The 21,358-nt window shown below is 41.5% G+C and overlaps 1 protein-coding gene across 3 annotated transcripts in view; it reads right to left on the bottom strand.

Annotated features, from left to right (window-relative positions):
* The window catches only part of COBL (cordon-bleu WH2 repeat protein), a 586,035-nt gene that overhangs the window by 90,072 nt on the left and 474,605 nt on the right, over positions 1-21,358 (bottom strand). For all 3 annotated transcript variants that reach the window (XM_073630596.1, XM_073630595.1, XM_073630597.1), the window contains one exon: positions 7,096-7,348. In XM_073630596.1, the coding sequence (XP_073486697.1) occupies positions 7,096-7,348 (253 nt within the window). The remainder of the gene's footprint in view (positions 1-7,095; positions 7,349-21,358) is intronic.

Raw genomic sequence — 21,358 nt, 5'->3', positions numbered from 1 at the left:
TTCAAAACAGCCAACTTCCCTAAACTACGAACCTTGTTAGAAGGCACGGATTGGGATAAAATCTTAGGAACAAAGAACACAGAGGGCATTAGCCAATGCATCCCATTGGGTAATACATTTAAAAGAGCGAACAAAAATCCTGGATGGCTGAGCTCCAATGTAAAAATGCATATAAAAGCAAAGGAGAAGGCCTTCAAAAAAATACAAGGTTGAGGGATCATCATCAGCATTGAGACTTTATAAAGAATGCAACAAGAAATGTAAGGGCCCTTTCACACTGGGGCGGCGTCGGCGGTAAAGCGCCGCTTATTCAGCCGCTAGCAGGGCGGTTTTACCCACCGCTAGCGGCCGAGAAAGGGTTAAAAACCACCGCAAAGCGACTCTGCAGAGGCGCTTTGCCGGCGGTATAGCCGCGCTGTCCCATTGATTTCAATGGGCAGGAGTGGTGAAGGAGCGGTATACACTCCGCTCCTTCACCGCTCCGAAGATGCTGCTAGCAGGACTTTTTTTCCCGTTCTGCTAGCGCACCGCTCCAGTGTGAAAGCCCCGAGGGCTTTCACACTGGAGAGACAGCAGCGGCACTTTCGGGACGGTTTGCAGGCGCTATTATTAGCGCAATAGCGCCTGCAAATTGCCCCAGTGTGAAAGGGCCCTAAGGGTGCACTTAGGGTGGCTAAGACAGAACACAAAAGACACATAGCGGAGGGGAGCAAAAAAAATCCCAAGAAATTCTTTAATTATGTAAACAGTAAAAAAGGGAGGACAGACCATATTGTCTATAAAGAATGAGGAAAGACATCTGGTTACAAAGGATGGGGAGATGGTGAAGGTATTGAATTTATTCTTCTCCTCAGTCTTCACAAGGGAATCGGGGGGCTTCAGTAACCAAAGCTGCAGTGTTTATCTTTATGACACAGGAAGCACCTCCATGGCTAACAGAGGACAGAAATAAAATTAGACTTGGGAAATGTAACATTAATAAATCACTGGGACCAGATAGACCTCTGGGGAATATAGGATGCAAAAGGTCCTGGGGGTCCTAGTCGATGATAGGCTCAGCAATGGCATGCAATGCCAAGCTGCTGCTAACAAAGCAAACAGAATATTTGCATGCATTAAAAAGGGAATCAACTCCAGATATAAAATGATAATTCTCCCTCTCTACAAGACTCTGGTCCGGCCGCACCTAGAGTATGCTGTCCAGTTCTGGGCACCAGTCCTCAGGAAGGATGTACTGGAAATGGAGCGAGTACAAAGAAGGACAACTAAGCTAAAAAAGGGTCTGGAGGATATTAGTTATGAGGAAAGGTTGCGAGCACTGAACTTATTCTCTCTGGAGGAGAGACACTTGAGAGGGGATATGATTTCAATTTATTAATACCATACTGGTGACCCACAATAGGAATAAAACTTTTTAGGGCAAGGGAGTTTAACAAGACAAGTGGCCACTCATTAAAATTAGAAGAAAAGAGGTTTAACTTTAAACTACGTAGAGGGTTCTTTACTGTAAGAGCAGCAAGGATGTGGAATTCCCTTCCACAGGCGGTGGCTCAGCGGGAAGCATCGATAGTTTCAAAAAACTATTAGATAAGCACCTGAACAACTGCAACATACAGGGATATACAATGTAATACTGACATATAATCACACACATAGGTTGGAGTTGATGGACTTGTGTCTTTTTACAACCTCATCTACTATGTAACCATGTAACTATGAGGTACATTAAAGCCGAACTCTGAAAACCTTGATTTTTACAGTTTGGATGCCTTCATTTCTTCCCATCTGCCTTGACATTTAAAAGGTTCTGGATGGGAATGATTCCTGCTAATACTTTATAATCAGTTACAGCAAACAGTTTTAACCTTTTGGGATGAAAAACAACAGTCCTCCTGCCAGGATCACCAGATGATAATAAAAGAAAGAAATTCTAAAAAGGAAACTAATACAGCCATCATATCTAAGAACTGGTAAGCTGTAATAGAAAATACTGTAAATGTTTGCTTTTGGGTTTAATACTGCTTTAAATGCATTGCCTGGCTACATTGTCTCTTTCGTTTTTCCCTCTGTCCTTCAGTATTTATTTACATGAAAAGACATCTAAATGCTGTTCTAGCTGCACCCTGAAAATACATCAAAGTGGCAGCTATGACAGACACCAGATTTAAGTGTTTGTGTTGCGTTTGATATAAATATATGTCTGTTTTATGATTTTATTTCTCAGACTAGATGGGATTCCATGATGCATTAAAACCATAGAAGCAAGGTCTGTGCCAGACCAGAAGAAGACACTTTTGCCTGATCTCCAGCAAATACTTATAGATGCTTGGGTTCTCATTGCTACGCAGATCAGGAACCCACTGTAACTTGTTAAAGTGGAACTGCAGACTGCTCAAATAATTTGTAATAAAAAACATCTTTGCCATTCTGAAGCTTCCCTTCAACCACTTTGCATATTATTTAATATATACTGTAACTCTGTACTTTCCAAATATGCTGCAGAAATCTCCCTCCACTGAGTCTGGCTGCAACCATTTTAACTGTGGGCAGCTGAAGCTGCTGCCTGTTCACTTCACCAGGCACACCTCCAGCTCTGCAGCTCTCATTGGCTCTCTTATGACTTATCCCCCCACCCTTCCTGGAAAACTCTCACAAGAGTGAAAGAGAGAGCTGTGCATGATGTCATAAGCCCAGGCTTTTTACCAGAAAAGAAACATGAAGTGGGCTGTGCAAAGTATTGACTGGCAGAAAAAAATGTTTTACTATCCAAAGTTAAAACAACAAGGGAAGAAGATTTAATAGATGGAAAGATGAAAAAATGACTGAAGTTCCGCTTTAAATAACTTTTAAGCGTATTTATACTGTTTACCAACCATAGTTTCTGCTTATTGTCTAGGCATCTAGCTTGATATATTTGTCAGTTTTGTACCGTATTCCTAATATTGTAAAAGTGTTGAATGTACAGCATTTTTGTTCAGTAAAAGCACATTTATACACTGTAGAGGTCTGAAACTCCTTGCATATACCACAAAGTAACATTGCTAGATTAGCATAACGAAAGCATAACAGTGTTGTGCCTCTCCCTACCCATTAGCATTTACAAAACACAGCCTGTGTTGTTCCCTGTGTCTGGCTGTAGCGTCTCTTCTGCCTTCTTCTAGTTTATTATATCTATTATACAAAGCTGCCACTTTCCAAAGATGCCATACCATTCCATGCATAGGTCTCTGTGCGTCTAAATTTCTTATGATGCTTCATAAATTATGTAACTGGGACTGCCATACCCATTCTCAGCCCTACTAATGCCCTGTACACACGGGCAGACTTTTCGGCAACAAAGGTCCGACAGTCTTTCCGACGGACTTTCGACGGACTTCCGACGGACTTTTGATGGACTTCCGACGGACTTTCGAATGAACGGACTTGCCTACACACGATCACACCAAAGTCCGATGGATTTGTACGTGATGACGTACTACCGGACTAAAATAAGGAAGTTCATAGCCAGTGGCCAGTAGCATCCCTAGCGCCGGTTTTCATCCGTCGGACTAGCATACAGACGAGCGGATTTCTCGATAGGAACTGGGTCCGGCGGAGTTCCGACGTAAATATTTGAAACATGTTCCAAATCTAAAGTCCGTCAGATTTTCGACAGAAACAGTCCGCTGAAGGTCCGATGAAGCCCACACACGGTCGGATTGTCCACCGGATTCGGTCCGTCGGACCAGTCCGGTCGAAAAGTCCGCTTTTGTGTACAGGGCATTATATATTATTTCCTCAACCACACTTGTCACAATCCTCAACAACCCCAAAGTAACTTGAAACTTTATTTCATCTTTACCAATCTAGGCAGAGGTTAAAAGACTACCAAGAGCAAAAACAAAGAGAAACACACTAATTCGGAAAATTAATATACCATTAGGATGGAATCCCCCCTTCCATTACCATTATCAATCAACATCTTTTTCAATGAATATTTCCAAGTCCAGAAAGCAGAATATTGGTAAATTATAAATGAGTGTTAGCTAGCATTGCCTGCAAAAAACACTAAAACCCCCATGAAAAACCAATGCTTTGCAAATTATGATAACTTCATTCATTAATTCGTTCATTCGTTAATTCATAGTGAAGTAAAGATATGAACTACAGCACGCTAATTTTGTCAGTTAACGTCCTTCAATTTTCTGACATCCACTTAAGATTAAAACATAACTTTTATTTAAGCTTGCCACGCTAGTGCTCTCTATTGTGCAAATCTTTCTTGACCATTTTATAAATCTTAACTTCAAGCTGTCTTGCAAGGCATTACAATTATACATTATACATACATGCATTGGAGTTGTTCATGAAACTGATCACTAAATATTGACAGTTTTTTTTTCTAACTTACTCTGTAATTGATATAATAGACTGCTATACATTTTTTTAAAACTGGGAAAGTGTGCAGTATTTATGCAACCCATACACCAGCAGGTTGAAAGAAAAAAAAAAAGCCCCTGGATTCATCCATCCACACATTCATGGTTGATAAGGGAACCCCCTCCGCTGTAATATTGTGACAGTGGGGAGACTTCCCAGCCATTAGAATACAATGATCAGTGTTGCAGGCTATATTCAGTGGTACTGATGATTCAGGAAAAACACAACAGGTCGGTTGTACACGAATCAATTAATAGATCAACCTGTGTACAACCAGCCTGCCTATACATGGATCAAAATTCGTCCAGACCGGTCAGATTTCAGATCCATGTATGACCGACTTAAGGTAGAAGTTAACTCTTTTACTGTATATTCTGCTGACTCGGGCATGTTTTCATTTGAGTTTGATGATACATATTAGGATCTAGAATTATTGTTAAGGAGGTTTCAGAAGAAAACCAAAAATGTTTTAGTAGTAATCATCTGTTTATCAAATTCTTGGGGTTAGTATATTTGAACATAGAGGAGACTCTAGCACTAAACATCACCATGGCAATAACATCTAATTTTTGTGCGGAAATTAAGGGTGAACAAGGTTACAAAAGGCAAATTAAATGGCACTAAAAAAGGAAAACATTTGCTGAGTCATTGGTCACAGAAAATGACTTTGATAAATAAGGTAAAACAAAGACTAATTCATTTTATAATAAACTGACAAAGAATATCAAAAGGCATTTTTTTTCCATTTTGGATAGAAGATCTGTTAATCCCCTGTATTTGTTTTACTGTTTCCATTGGGAAGTTTCTCTACCTTTCTGTCCTGTCACTGGGACAAGAGTCATTATTGTAAACCTTTCTCTCTACAGTGCCTTGAAAAAGTATTCACACCCCTTGAAATTTTCCACAACCAAAAAGGAAATGTATTTTATTGGGTTTTTATGTGATAGACCAACACAAAGTGGCACATAATTGGGAAGTGGAAGAAAAATGATAAATGGGTTTAATTTTTTTTTTTTTACAAATATGTGAAAAGTGTGGCATGCATTTGTATTCAGCCCCCTGAGCCAATACTTTATAGAACAATCTTTTGCTGCAATTACAGCTGCAAGTCTTTTTGGGGATGTCTCTAACAGCTTTGCACATCTAGAGAGTGAAATTTTTGCCCATACTTCTTTGCAAAATAGCTCAAGCTCTGTCAGACTGCATGCAGATTGTCTGTGAACAGCAAATTTCAAGTCTTGTCACAGATTCTCAATTGGGTTTAGGTCTGGACTTTGACTGGGCCATCCTAACACATGAAAATGCTTTGATCTAAACCATTACATTGTAGCTCTGGTTGTATGTTTAGGGTCGTTATCCTGCAGGAAGGTGAACCTCTGCCCCAGTCTCAAGTCTTTTGCAGACACTGTTGCAGACAGGTTTACAGGTTTCTGTATTTGGCTCCATCCATCTTCCCATCAATTCTGACCAGCTTTTCCGTCCCTGCTGAAGAAAAGCATCCCCACAACATGATGCTGACACCACCATGTTTCACTGTGGGGATGGTGTGTTCAGGGTGATGTGCAATGTTAGTTTTCTGCCACACATAGCGTTTTTCTTTCTAGGCCAAAAAGTAACATTTTTGTCTCATCTAAAAAGAGCACCTTCTTCCACATGTTTGCTGTGTCCCTCACATAGCTTCTCGCAAACTGCAAATGGGAATTCTTATGGCTTTCTTTCAAGAATGGCTTTTTTCTTGACATTCTTCCATAAAGGCCAGATTTGCAGAGTGCATGTCTAATAGTTGTCCTGTGGACAGATTCTCCCACCTGAGGTGTGGATCTCTGCAGCTCCTCCAGAGTTATCATGGGCCTCTTGGCTGCTTCTCTGATTAATGCTCTCCGTTCCCGCCCTCTCAGTTTAGGTGCACAGCCATGTCTTGGTAGGTCTGCAGTTGTGCCATACTCTTTCCATTTCCGGATGATGGATTGAACAGTGCTCTTTGAGATGTTCAAACCTTGGGATATTTTTTATAACCTAACCCTGCTTTAAACTTCTCCACAACTTTATCCCTGACCTGTCTGGTGTGTTCCTTGGCCTTCATGATGCTGTTTGTTCACTAAGGTTATCTAATAAACCTCTGAGGACTTACACACAGGTGGACTTGCTAATTAGTTGACTTCTGAAGGCAATTGGTTTCACTAGATTTCAGTTAGGGATATCAGAGTTAAGTGGGCTGAATACAAATGCACGCCACACTTTTCACATATTTATTTGTAAAAAAATTGGAAACCATTTATCATTTTCCTTCAACTTCACAATTATGTGCCACTTTGTGTTGGTCTATCACATAAAATCCCAATAAAATACATTTACGTTTTTGGCTGTAACATAAGAAAATGTGGAAAATTTCAAGGGGTGTGAATACTTTTTCAAGGCACTGTATGTTGGAAATGCTACATTTTGGATTATCCCCTTACTTTTAGTCCTGGTGAGATTACCAGGACAAATAGAGGGAGCAAATCCCCACAATCTCCACAGACATAGACAGCATTAAAAACCTGACCTGAGTCATAATCCCTCACTATTCCACCCAAAAAAAGTTGCAGGCCCCAAAATGTTAAATTTCAAATTCATTTAATGGAAGATAATTATAACAATACTGCAATGAGGATTATATAACACACATAAAAATACCTTGCATTTAAGCTCCATGAGTCATCACTGTTAAAGGACTCCACTCTGGCAGGTTGTTGATTGGCTTTGTTGGTCCAATTTTTGCTAATCTCCCTTTTCTTGTAGCTATCGGTTTGCAAATCCGGTGAGATGCTATCTGATGGAGAACTCACAATGCCTGAATCTTCTGTGTAGCTATTTACAGATCCACCGTCATCAGTTGTTAGGACTTCTTCTGATGTGATGCTATTACTGCGTACCAGGGTTTTCCCACCTGCATTATAATAAAAAAAAAAATATATATATATATATATATATGAAATCCCTTTTAGTGACAACAAACTATTTCATAATCTAAAGTATATAAATTCAGTAATACTATACATAAAAAGTATAAACATGAATGCCTTTTTTACTGTACGCTTTATAAAAGTATAGTATCCATTAACTAGAAAACTGTCATACAGAAAGTTTTTAACATGTAAAAAGGCAAACACATTGCATACCTAATTTTTCTAAAACAGTTGTAAACACAGACTCGATTACCAAATATTTTTTCTGCAGCTCTTTTGTAAATGTAAAACAGAATAAATGATTGCTACAGGCAGTAAGGCAAGGATATTTGTCAATTCTGTAAAACATACATATAATACTGTAATATTGCTTCAATTAACGAATAGTAGGAGGGTAGGAAATACGTGTAAGTATCCAGTGTAAATAGTGGGGTTGATTTACTAAAACTAGAGAGTGCAAAATCTGGTGCAGCTCTGCATAGAAACCAATCAGCTTTCAGGTTTTATTGCCAATAAATTGAACAAGCTGAAGTTAGAAGCTAATTGGCTACCATGCACAGCTGCACTAGATTTTGCACTCAACCTCAGTGTGTCCTTGTGTTTATGAGAAGAGTATTCTTCTTCAAAAAGCGAATTATCAAATCTTCTCAGTGTAGCATGAGACAAAAACAGAGTAAAGAAAGAGATTCAAATGAAAACTGGCATTTGACATTTTTCCCATATATAGTTTCTGCAAAACCCCTAACGTAAGCATACGGGATAAAAGCACAGAGTTAACGAAACTATGACATGCTTAGATTAAAACTACACTACAAGTAGAGTTGGGTTGAGCATCCCCCCCCCACAGTTTGGTTTGCCCCAGAACTCTTGAACATTGCAAAGGTTCAGACCCGAACCCCATTGAAGTCTATGGAACCCGAATTTAAAAAATCTAAAGTCCCCATAATTATTTGATCCCCTGTAGATTTTGTAAGTTTTCCCACTTACAAAGAAATGAAGGGGCTATAAATTTTATCATAGGTGTATTTTAAATGATAGAGACACAATATCAACCAAAAATCCAGAAAAAACACATACAACAAATGCTATAAATTAGGTTGCAGTTTAGTGAGTACAATAAGTATTTGATCCCCAAGCAAAACATGATTTAGTACTTGGTGGAGAAACACTTGTTGGCAAGCACAGAGGTAAGACGGTACTTTTACTTGATGACCAGGTTTGGCAACTCAAAGTTTCTGCTCCCTCCATAAATTTTCTAAGGGATCAAGGTCTGGAGACTGACTAGGCCACTCCATGACCTTAATGTGCTTCTTCTTAAAGCCACTTTTTGTTGCCTTGGTTGTATGTTTTGGGTCATTGTCATGCTGGGAGAACCATCCACAACCCATCTTCAGTGTCCTGGCTGATGGAAGAAGGTTCTCATCCAAAACACGGAGAGTCGAGTTAATGCCAAACAGCTCAATTTTAGTCTCATCTGACAACAGCACTTTCTCCCAATCCTTCTCTGAATCATTTAGATGTTCATTGGCATGAGACTGTACATGTGCCTTCTTGAGGAGGAAGACTCACCATGTATGGAGGAAGATAAATGCTGACTATGACTCTAAGAACTCCATCCATACAGTCAAACACGGAGGTGGAATCATTATGCTTTGGGGCTGTTTCTCTGCTAAAGGTACAGGCGGACTTTGCCGCATTGAGAGGCCAATGGATGGGGCCATGTATTGTAAAAGCTTGGATGAATTGGATGAGAATCTTCTTCCCTCAGCCAGAAAACTGATGATGGGTCATGGATGGGTCTTTCAGCATGACAATAACCCAAAACATACCACCAAGGCAACAAAAAAGAAGCACATTAAGGACACAGAGTGGCCCAGCCAGTCTCCAGACCTTCATCCTATAGAAAATGTATGTAGGGAGCTGAAACTTCGAGTTGCCAAGCGACAGCCAAGAAACTCTAAGGATTCAGAGAAGATCTGTAAAAAAGAGTGGACCAAAATCCCTCCTGAGATGTGTGCAAACCTGGTCACCATCTACAAGAAACGTCTTACCTCTGTGCTTGCTAACAAGGGTTTCTCCACCAAGTCCTAAGTCATGTTTTTGCGTGGGGATCAAATACTTAATTTACTCAGTGAACTGCAACTTAATTTATAACATTTGTTTCATGTGCAAAAATTATAGACCCTTAATTTCTTTGCAAATGGGCAAACTTACAAAATCTGCAGGGGATCAAATAATTATTTTCCCCACTGTATATGCAAGTTATTGGCAATAAAAAGGGTATGGGTGCCCGGGTACTGCTCTGGGGGATATGTATCAATGCAAAATTGTTTTTTTTTAAGATAATTTTTACAGGAACAGTGATTTTAATTATGCTTAAAGTGAAACAATAAAAATGAAAAATTTATTTAAATATAGTGCCTGGGGGTCCCCTTAGTTTGTCTGTAAAGTGGCACAACTGTACCATTTATAAAGAAAAAAATTTAATTTAAAGAGCCCCCCAAGGGTCCTTCGGGTCTGGCATGGATTTTAAGGCAAACCCTATGCCAAAATGTAAAAAAAAAAAGTGAAGTCCCTACCAAAATCCATACCAGAACCTTATCTGGGCATGAAACCCAGGAGTGCCCCCTCCTGAACCATACCAGGACACATGCCCACAGCATGGGAACATCATTTTGTTGCTATGTTGATGAGGACAAGGGCCTCTTCCCGACAACCCTGGGCTGTGGAGGTCTGCGAGAAGGGGCTTATTGGAATCTGGAAGCCCCCTATAACAAGGGGGCTCCCAGATCCCAGCCCTCTCCCTATGTGAATGAGTAAGGGGTACGTGGTACCCCTACCCATTCACCAAAAAAAGTGTCAAAAATAAAGACAGGAAGCGGTTTTTGACAATTCCTTTATTAAAAAAATAAAAAAACAATGTCCCCCGATGTAGATCCATCGTCAATGCATGCTGGGTCGGTGACATCACAAGGGGGTGGTGCCACCAGGTGATGTCACCAGATGACCCCACCCTTTACCTATTTAAGAACTGTCAAAGGTCAGAGCAGGCATTTGGCGGCTAGCGGGCATTGTGATTGACGAAGTATCTACATTAATCGTATTTTTATTTTTTTAATAAAGGAATTGTTAAAAACTGCCTCCTGTCTTTATTTTATACACTTTTTTTAATGAATGGGTAGAGGTACAATATTAGGTTAGAAGTCCGTGCTCAGGAAAAATGAAGGGCTGCAGCCCCCCCCCTTAGTTAATTCCCACTGGGAGTTAATTGACATAAGTGACAAAGAAGTTGGGGAAATTGGCGCTGCCCTATTATGAATGTTCAATAGTTCAGAATAATAGTGGTATTAATAAAAATATATATGTAAACGCACTAAGGTGATCGTGTACTTTCTATACAAAAGACAAACAAATATGAGGCCAGGTACCATAAAAGTGCATGAGAGTGAACTAAGCTTGCGATATGTTCAATAGGTAGGCAAAGCCTTGCATATACGTAAGGATAAGTAACTAAAATAAATAACATATAATAAAAAGTGAAAGATAAACACTCTAGAGATGAACATGCAAATCCTCTGTGATATATAAAAATGTGCAGGTAGGTCCTGTGTATACAAAAAGTGAAATATTATGTGTACAATACCCAAATTACAAAAACTAAAAATTATGTGACAGTATAACACCCCCTATGTGGGGCTAGTACCATCAGAAATGAAAAATAAATAAAGAAATAATTAATTAAAGCATGTCAGCTACATGTGTGTTAATGTGCACTGTTTCTTATAAAGTGATCCATAAATTCCTGGGACTCTGTGTTTAACATATATCGGGCCCCCGACGGGATTCATATGATATATAAACAAATTATATACAAGCAGATATATGTATGGTTAAATGGTTACTAGAAAAACTCTTTGTAACTGCATAGCATAGTATGTAAAGTCTCTGTGAAAAAACAGGCAGCTTCAATGTCTCTATGGAGAAAAGGCAGTTCTATGGAAACCACGGCTTTATGCAGTTTTAGATGTCAAAGGGTAAGAGATGGTGACTTTCGTGCTCATACACGCTGGTGGCTCCAAGTGCTCCCCCTCGTGCTCCCCCACTCACCAGACTCAGTCACCCATACAGGGGTACTACGCACAGGAGTGGATATCTTGGGATGGCTGTCACTGTAGATGTGCTTCGCTGCTCCGTGTGATCGCTCCAGTGATCCGCCTCAGGGTTTCCACCTGGTGTTCCAGGGCTGGGCTCCTCCACAACTCCCCACCTTCGGTCTAATTTATCCTCCGTATATAAAGAAATAAACAGGGGGCTTCCGTAGTGAAGTACGTCCAGTTTATTGAAAATTTAAAATATAAACAGTTCTGTAAAGTTTATACCCTGCACAGACACGGCTACGAGCAAGGATGAGACCAGGAAGCAAGTCCGAGCGTGCGTCTCACCTTGAGTTCCAGCCAACATTTACTCCAACCCTGTTATACTCAGAAGAAAGTAGTTAGGCTGTATATACTTTTTATTCTATCCTTATCTTTTTCGGTTAACCATTTTAAATATTTCGCATAATCTATACCTGGTAAATGTAGCTTGTCAATCGTAACTAAGGTAAATGGATAATGCACAATGGTAATAGGGTTTCCATCTCTTTAGAAAGATTTTGATGTAGGATAAAAGTAAACTGTAAAAAGTACAATGTATAAAATGTATTAGAAACCACATTTGATTGTTCTGGCTGACATATAGACCAGCGGCTCTGTTGATTCCACACCCCCCGAGCGATATTAACATAATTAGGGGAGGTTTCTGGGAGCCCGTAGGACTATATCAATGTGTGAAGCGTCGACACCGTCTTTGAAAACGTCCTATGACAAAACGCGTAAGGCGGAGTCACGCTCACACGTCATACCCGGAAGCTCGGGCTGGAACGCAAGGTGAGACGCACGCTCGGACTTGCTTCCTGGTCTCATCCTTGCTCGTAGCCATGTCTGTGCGGGGTATAAACTTTACAGAACTGTTTATATTTTAAATTTTCAATAAACTGGACGTACTTCACTACGGAAGCCCCCTGTTTATTTCTTTATATACGGAGGATAAATTAGACCAGAGGTGGGGAGTTGTGGAGGAGCCCAGCCCTGGAACACCAGGTGGAAACCCTGAGTCGGATCACTGGAGCGATCACACGGAGCAGCGAAGCACATCTACAGTGACAGCCATCCCAAGATATCCACTCCTGTGCGTAGTACCCCTGTAGGGGTGACTGAGTCTGGTGAGTGGGGGAGCACGAGGGGGAGCACTTGGAGCCACCAGCGTGTATGAGCACGAAAGTCACCATCTCTTACCCTTTGACATCTAAAACTGCATAAAGCCGTGGTTTCCATAGAACTGCCTTTTCTCCATAGAGACATTGAAGCTGCCTGTTTTTTCACAGAGACTTTACATACTATGCTATGCAGTTACAAAGAGTTTTTCTAGTAACCATTTAACCATACATATATCTGCTTGTATATAATTTGTTTATATATCATATGAATCCCGTCGGGGGCCCGATATATGTTAAACACAGAGTCCCAGGAATTTATGGATCACTTTATAAGAAACAGTGCACATTAACACACATGTAGCTGACATGCTTTAATTAAGTATTTCTTCATTTATTTTCATTTCTGATGGTACTAGCCCCACATAGGGGGTGTTATACTGTCACATAATTTTTAGTTTTTGTAATTTGGGTATTGTACACATAATATTTCACTTTTTGTATACACAGGACCTACCTGCACATTTTTATATATCACAGAGGATTTGCATGTTCATCTCTAGAGTGTTTATCTTTCACTTTTTATTATATGTTATTTAATTTAGTTACTTATCCTTACGTATATGCAAGGCTTTGCCTACCTATTGAACATATCGCAAGCTTAGTTCACTCTCATGCACTTTTATGGTACCTGGCCTCATATTTGTTTGTCTTTTGTATAGAAAGTACACGATCACCTTAGTGCGTTTACATATATATTTTTATTAATACCACTATATATCACAATATACCCCATATTCATTTACATAGGGGGGGCTGGGATCTGGGTGCCCCCTTGTTAAAGGGGGCTTCCAGATTCCGATAAGCCCCCTGCCCGCAGACCCCACAACCACCACCCAGGGTTGTCGGGTAGAGGCCTTTGTCCCCATCAACATGGGGACAACGTGCTTTGGGGTGGAGGGGGGCAGAACGCCCCTGCCCCAAAGCACTCCCTCATGTTGAGAGCATGTGGCCTGGTATGGTTCTGAAGAGGGGAGGTGCGCTCACTCGCTCCCCCCTTTCCTGTCCAGCCAGGCTGCATGCTTGGATGAGGGCCTGGTATGGATTTGGGGGGACCCCACACCATTTATTTTCACTTTTTTCTATTGCTGGCAATGTTTTTTTTCATTCAGCTGTCAGCGGGGAAGCCTGTTGATAGCTGATGACTCATCCGGCTTCCTGGCCCACTCCTTAACAACCAGATATTCACTGTGCCCTGATTGGGCAAAGCTTTACTCAATCAGGGCTTAGAATGCACTGTGCAGAGCGCAGTGCATTGCAGGGCGCTCGGCGAGCGAACATCTTACCGAGTGCCCTGCAAATTTGGGTGTTCACCTAAATAACAAACAGAAGATGTTCAGGCCGAACTTTTGCTCGACTCAAACTGTTTGCCCAACTCTAACCACAAGATAGTATACCCAAACACAGGTATATAAAATTTGACAACCATGGATCTCCCGCGTACTTCTGGCTAAATGACACATCATTAGTCAAACCTTGAATTACTTTGTCATCTAAAATCATTGCCATCAACCAATAAAGCTTTATGCTAGGTGACCCCTGGGACCCTCTAACTCCCCTCCCCCCTTACTCTCCTATTCTTCTTCATTCTGAGTCCCTAATCTTATGTGACATACAACCTACCCTACTAGACCCAGTCCAGTAAGACACCCGAGTCTCCAGAAGACTAGGCCTTAGCAGGGTTAATGTATAACATCTGGAATGTATAGTGTATTTGAAAAGTCACACTTTTCTTGCCAGTTTGTACATTTTTCACAACAATGACAAACCTACCAGCTGATCTAACTATGGGTGCTGAGTAGTGGAAAATCTGACTACCGTATTTTTTGCTCTATAAGACAGACCTAGGTTTTAGAGGAGGAAAACAAGAAAAAAATATTCGGAACCAAATGGTGTGCTAAAATATTTACGAGTGCCTATGAAATGCAGCCTGACCTGTGCCAATAAAATGCAGCCTTACCAGTCCCATAAATGCAGCCTTACCAGTCCCATAAATGCAGCCTTACCAGTGCCAAAGAAATGCAGCCTTGCCAGTCCCATAAATGCAGTCTGACCAGTGCCAAAGAAATGCAGCCTTACCAGTCCCATAAATGCAGCCTTAACAGTCACATAAATGCAGCTTTACCTGTGTCATAAATGCAGCTTTACCAGTCCCACTGGTGGCTTGCATGTGGATTTTATGAACACAAGTGGAATTTTGAACTAAAGTGGAGAGTTAATAATCAGGAGTTGTGCTTCTGACTGCTTCTGCTTGAGCTTGCTCCCTACTGGTGGCTTGCATGTGGATTTTGTGAACACAAGTGGAATTTTGAACTAAAGTGGAGAGTAAATAACCAGGAGTTGAAAACAGGAGTTAAGACAGGAGTCTTCTAACCTGTAAGTAACATCTTACATTTCCTTTAAGTAACTGTATTGTAACTGGAAAATGGGTGCTAGCAGGGTTGAAGGTTTTGCTCAGTGCACAGTGTGCCACATGTATGCAAAATTGGTGCAACAGCTCCAGGATGGATACTGCTGTGACAGATGTGAGCAGGTTGCCCTTCTGGAAGCTCGCATTAGAGATCTGGAGGAGCAAGTTGCAACACTGGGTGGAAAGGACAACCTTGAAAGGGGTCCTCAGCTCGCTGAGCAGGTGGTCAGTAGGGTTGATGTGGAGGGTGGAGGGGCAAGTCAGGATTATCAGATAGAAAGATGGGTTAATGTAGTTAGAGGGAGTGGAAGGGGCTCTCAGAAAAGGAAGGCCAGTCCTGTATTTGTGCATCAAAACAAATTTGCCAAGTTGGGTGAAGATGTGGAGGTGGCAGCCCTAGATGTCTCTGCTACCCCTAACAGCCGGGAGAGCAGCCCATCTAGTAAAGGTGGTGAGGGGAGTGCAGGTAGGTCTAGACAGTTGGTAGTTATAGGGGATTCCATAATCAGAAGGACTGATATAATTTGTCGCCAGGATCGCTTCAACCGAATGGTTTGCTGTCTCCCTGGTGCTAGGGTTCGGCATGTGGTGGACCGGGTGGATAAATTACTGGGAGGGGCTGGGCATGACCCAGCTGTCTTGGTCCACGTTGGAACCAATGACAGTATACATGGAAGGTGGAGGCTCCTTAAGAATCAATTTAAAGAACTAGGCTGCAAGTTGAAGGGAAGGACCTCCAAGGTCATATTCGCTGAAATATTACCTGTCCCATGCGCAACACAGGAAAGGCAGGGGGTGATTAGAGAGCTGAATGCATGGCTAAGGACCTTGTGTAGGGATTAGGCATTTGGGTTTCTAGAGCACTGGGCTGACTTTTCATTGTGGTGCAACCTATATGCTAAAGACCGCTTGCACTTGAATGGAAGGGGGTCTGTTGTGCTGGGGGAGTGGTTTATGGGAAGGCTGGAGGAGTATTTAAACTAGGATTGAGGAGGGAGGGTGAACTAGAATTACATCGGGCAGACAGGTCAGTTAGGGGTCAGACATTAATGGAGGGTGGAATGGGGATAGATGGGGGAGGGTTATGGAGGGTGACAAGAAATGCCCATGTTACAAACAGCCATTGGAAACTATAGTGCCATTTTTACTACTAAAAATGATATGAAAAACACCAGAGCAAAATGTAATAATGCATTAAAGTGTTTGTACACCAATGCCAGAAGTCTGCCAAGCAAAATAGGTGAGTTGTAAGCTCGGGTGCATGAGAAGAGCTATGATGTAATCGGTATTGCTGAAACTTGGCTTCAATCCTCACATGACTGGGCTATTAATATTCCTGGCTATGCACTCTTTCGGAGAGACAGGGTAAAAAGGAAAGGTGTCCGGGTCTGTCTCTATGTGAGAAGTGATCTCAAAGCAAGTGTGAAAGAGGACCTGGTTGATGGAGAGTGTGATGAGTCTGAAGCATTATGGGTGGAACTGCATATAGATGGGTGTAGTTCAAAGTTAATCATTGGAGTTTGTTATAGACCACCCAATGTTAACGAGGAGGTGGAGACTCCTTGCACAGATGGAAAGGGCTGCAAGGGCTGGGACAGTGATAATAATGGGGGATTTTAACTACCCAGAAATTGACTGGAGTAATGGCACTGCTGGGACAGTTAAAGGGCAAAAATTTATAAACCTATTACAGGACAATTTTATGGTCCAGTTTAACCACTTCAGCCCCGGACCATTTGGCTGCCTAAAGACCAGAGGACTTTTTTCCAATTTGGCACTGCGTCGCTTTAACTGCTAATTGCGCGGTCATGCAATGCTGTACCCAAACGAAATTTGCGTCCTTTTCTTCCCACAAATAGATCTTTCTTTTGATGGTATTTGATCACCTCTGCAGTTTTTATTTTTTGCGCTATAAACGGAAAAAGACCAAAAATTTTGAAAAAAAAATGATATTTTTTACTTTTTGCTATAAAAAAAATCCAATAAACTCAATTTTAGTCATACATTTAGGCCAAAATGTATTCGGCCACATGTCTTTGGTAAAAAAAAATGTCAATAAGCATATATTTATTGGTTTGCGCAAAAGTTATAGCGTCTACAAGCTAGGGTACATTTTCTGGAATTTACACAGCTTTTAGTTTATGACTGCCTATGTCATTTCTTGAGGTGCTAAAATGGCAGGGCAGTACAAACCCCCCCCAAATGACCCCATTTTGGAAAGTAGACACCCCAAGGAAATTGCTGAGAGGCATGTTGAGCCCATTGAATATTAATTTTTTTTGTCCCAAGTGATTGAATAATGACAAAAAAAAAATTACAAAAAGTTGTCACTAAATGATATATTGCTCACACAGGCCATGGGCGTATGTGGAATTGCACCCCAAAATACATTCAGCTGCTTCTCCTGAGTACAGGGATACCACATGTGTGGGACTTTTTGGGAGCCTAGCCGTGTACGGGGCCCCGAAATCCAATCACCGCCTTCAGGATTTCTAAGGGCGTAAATTTTTGATTTCACTCCTCACTACCTATCACCGTTTTGAAGGCCATAAAATGCCCAGATGGTACAAACCCCCCCAAATGACCCCATTTTGGAAAGTAGACACCCCAAGCTATTTGCTGAGAGGCATGTTGAGTCCATGGAATATTTTATATTTTGACACAAGTTGCGGGAAAGTGACAATTTTTTTTTTTTTTTTTTGCACAAAGTTGTCACTAAATGCTATATTGCTCACACAGGCCATGGGCATATGTGGAATTGCACCCCAAAATACATTTAGCTGCTTCTCCTGAGTATGGGGATACCACATGTGTGGGACTTTTTGGGAGCCTAACTGCGTACGGGGCCCCGAAAACCAATCACCGCCTTCAGGATTTCTAAGGGTGTAAATTTTTGATTTCACTCTTCACTGCCTATCACAGTTTCGGAGGCCATGGAATGCCCAGGTGGCACAAACCCCCCCAAATGACCCCATTTTGGAAAGTAGACACCCCAAGCTATTTGCTGAGAGGCATGGTGAGTATTTTGCAGCTCTCATTTGTTTTTGAAAATGAAGAAAGACAAGAAAAAACATTTTTTTTTCTTTTTTCAATTTTCAAAAGTTTGTGACAAAAAGTGAGGTCTGCAAAATACTCACTATACCTCTCAGCAAATAGCTTGGGGTGTCTACTTTCCAAAATGGGGTCATTTGGGGGGGGGGGGTTTGTGCCACCTGGGCATTCCATGGCCTCCGAAACTGTGATAGGCAGTGAAGAGTGAAATCAAAAATTTACGTCCTTAGAAAGCCTGAAGGCGGTGCTTGGTTTTCGGGGTCCCGTACGCGGATAGGCTCCCAAAAAGTCTCACACATGTGGTATCCCCGTACTCAGGAGAAGCAACAGAATGTATTTTGGGGTGTAATTTCACATATTCCCATGGCATGTTTGAGCAATATATCATTTAGTGACAACTTTGTGCAAAAAAAAAAATAAAATTGTCTCTTTCCCGCAACTTGTGTCACAATATAAAATATTCCATGGACTCGACATGACTCTCAGCAAATAGCTTGGGGTGTCTACTTTCCAAAATGGGGTCATTTGGGGGGGGGGGTTTGAACTGTTCTGGCATTTTATGCACAACATTTAGAAGCCTATGTCACACATCACCCACTCTTCTAACCACTTGAAGACAAAGCCCTTTCTGACACTTTTTGTTTACATGAAAAAAATATTTTTTTTGCAAGAAAATTATTTTGAACCCCCAAACATTATATATTTTTTTAAAGCAAATGCCCTACAGATTAAAATGGTGGGTGTTTCATTTTTTTTTCACACAGTATTTGCGCAACGATTTTTCAAACGCATTTTTTGGAGAAAACACACATTTTTAAATTTGAATGCACTAAAACACACTATATTGCCCAAATGTTTGATGAAATAAAAAAGATGATCTTAGGCCGAGTACATGAATACCAAACATGACATGCTTTAAAATTGCGCACAAACGTGCAGTGGCGAAAACTAAATATATTTTTAAAAGCCTTTAAAAGCCTTTGCAGGTTACCACTTTAGATTTACAGAGGAGGTCTACTGCTAAAATGACTGCCCTCGATCTGATGTTCGTGGTGACACCTCACATGCATGGTGCAATTGCTGTTTACATTTGACGCCAGACCGATGCTTGCGTTTGCCTTTGCGTGATAGCAGGGGGGGACAGGGGTGCTTTTTTTTTTTTTTTTTTTCTTTATTATTTTTTTGCTTTCTTATCTTATTTTTAAACTCTTCCTTTCATTTTTTTTTTTTTAATAATTTTTATTGTTATCTCAGGGAATGTAAATATCCCCTATGATAGCAATAGGTAGTGACGGGTACTCTTTTTTGAAAAAATTGGGGTCTGTTAGACCCTAGATCTCTCCTCTGCCCTCAAAGCATCTGACCACACCAAGATCGGTGTGATAAAATACTTTCCCAATTTCCCAATGGCGCTGTTTACATCCAGCGAAATCTAAGTCATGAAATGTTCTTAGCTTCCGGCTTCTTAGGCCATAGAGATGTTTGGAGCCACTCTGGTCTCTGATCAGCTCTATGGTCAGCTGGCTGAATCATCGGCTGCATTCTCAGGTTCCCTGTTGAGACAGGAGAGCCAGAGAAAAACACGGAAGACGGGGGGGCATTCCCTCCCACTGCTTGTAAAAGCAGTCTAGAGGCTAATTAGCCGCTAGGATTGCTTTTACATGAAAGCCGACCGCTGGCTGAAAAGAATGATACCAAGATGATACCAAAACCTGCAGGCATCATTCTGGTATAACCACTCAAAGTCGTGAATGGGGTACCTGAAGACAAAAAAATGGTTAACAATAAAACACAGTAAACGGTAAAGTATAAAAAATTGCATACCTGAAAAGCAAACGTGATAAAACATAATAACAATAAAACATTGCAGAATAGAATACAGTAAAAAAGAGCAGAACAATAGAGAGAGAATAGAGAGAGAACAATAAAACGATAACTATTTTTTTTTTATTTTATATATTTTTTTTTTTTTTTACACTTTTTTTGTAACTAACTTTTATAACCGGTTCCAGGTTCGGGTCTCTCAAAATGCGATGGCATCTTGGGAGACCCTGTGAAAGTGTGCCTAGTCTGTGCAATGCTGTACCCTACGCTAATACTCAACTAGTGAATGGTAGCGTTCAAAACATTTACCAATGCAAAGACCAGGATTGTCAGGACAGGAGGGACAATAATAGCGGGTGTCACCCTTATATCCGCGCTTGCAGCAGACACAACATCTTTTTTGGGGGGGTTCGTTGGGTAGGACATAAAAATGCCTCTCATGCAGCCGACTGTATTTGGTTGGGGATGTGAATGGAGGAAGTACGGGCGCTGCAGAAGTGGTGGGTTCCCAATTATTAGGATTGGCGAATGCAGCAGGAAGGGCATTATGGGCACGACAGGCCTGTTTGTCTTCTTCTTGGTGGCAGCAGGACACTGCTTGTGCTTGCCACCTCACCAGCTTGAACTGCACTTATGGGACTCGCCACGTCACCAAGTGTTACTGTAGTGCTGGTTTGACTACGACCGGGGTTTACTAGGCCGCTGGTGCTTGCTAGTTCACCAAAACGCTACCAAAAAAACTGTTAGCGATCGCAGGGATCAGGCCTGACTCTGCGAACGCTGCAGTTATGCGTTTAGTGTTTTGTAAGTGACAGTGATTGATCGATACTGCACTTGGGTGGGCCGGGCGGAGGGGCAAAACGCAGGTGCTAGCAGGTATCTGGGCTGATCCCGCTAACACTGCGTTTTTGGGAACCCTAAACTGCTGGGGACGCTAGTATAGATCTGATCGGATCAGATATTGATCCGTTCAGATACTATACCACTAAGGGAGGCATATGCTGCGTGCGTGGGTGTTAGCGGTACTGGCCCTAACCTGACGCTGCCTGGGGCTGGTGCTTGCCAGTTCACCAAAACGCTACCAAAAAAACTGTTAGCGATGGCAGGGATCAGGCCTGACTCTGTGAATGCTGCAGTTATGCGTTTAGTGTTTTGTAAGTGACAGTGATCGATCGATACTGCACTTGGGTGGGCTGGGCTGGGCCGGGCAGAGGGGCAAAACGCAGGTGCTAGCAGGTATCTGGGCTGATCCCGCTAACACTGCGTTTTTGGGAACCCTAAACTGCTGGGGACGCTAGTATAGATCTGATCGGATCAGATATTGATCCGAACAGATACTATACCACTAAGGGAGGCGTATGCTGCGTGCGTGGGTGTTAGCGGTACTGGCGC

The sequence above is a fragment of the Aquarana catesbeiana genome, linkage group LG05 (genome assembly GCF_042186555.1).
Source record: "Aquarana catesbeiana isolate 2022-GZ linkage group LG05, ASM4218655v1, whole genome shotgun sequence".
Lineage (NCBI taxonomy): Eukaryota > Metazoa > Chordata > Amphibia > Anura > Ranidae > Aquarana > Aquarana catesbeiana.
The sequence above is the reverse complement of the archived record's forward strand: the minus strand, read 5'-3'. Positions and strand labels throughout refer to the sequence as shown.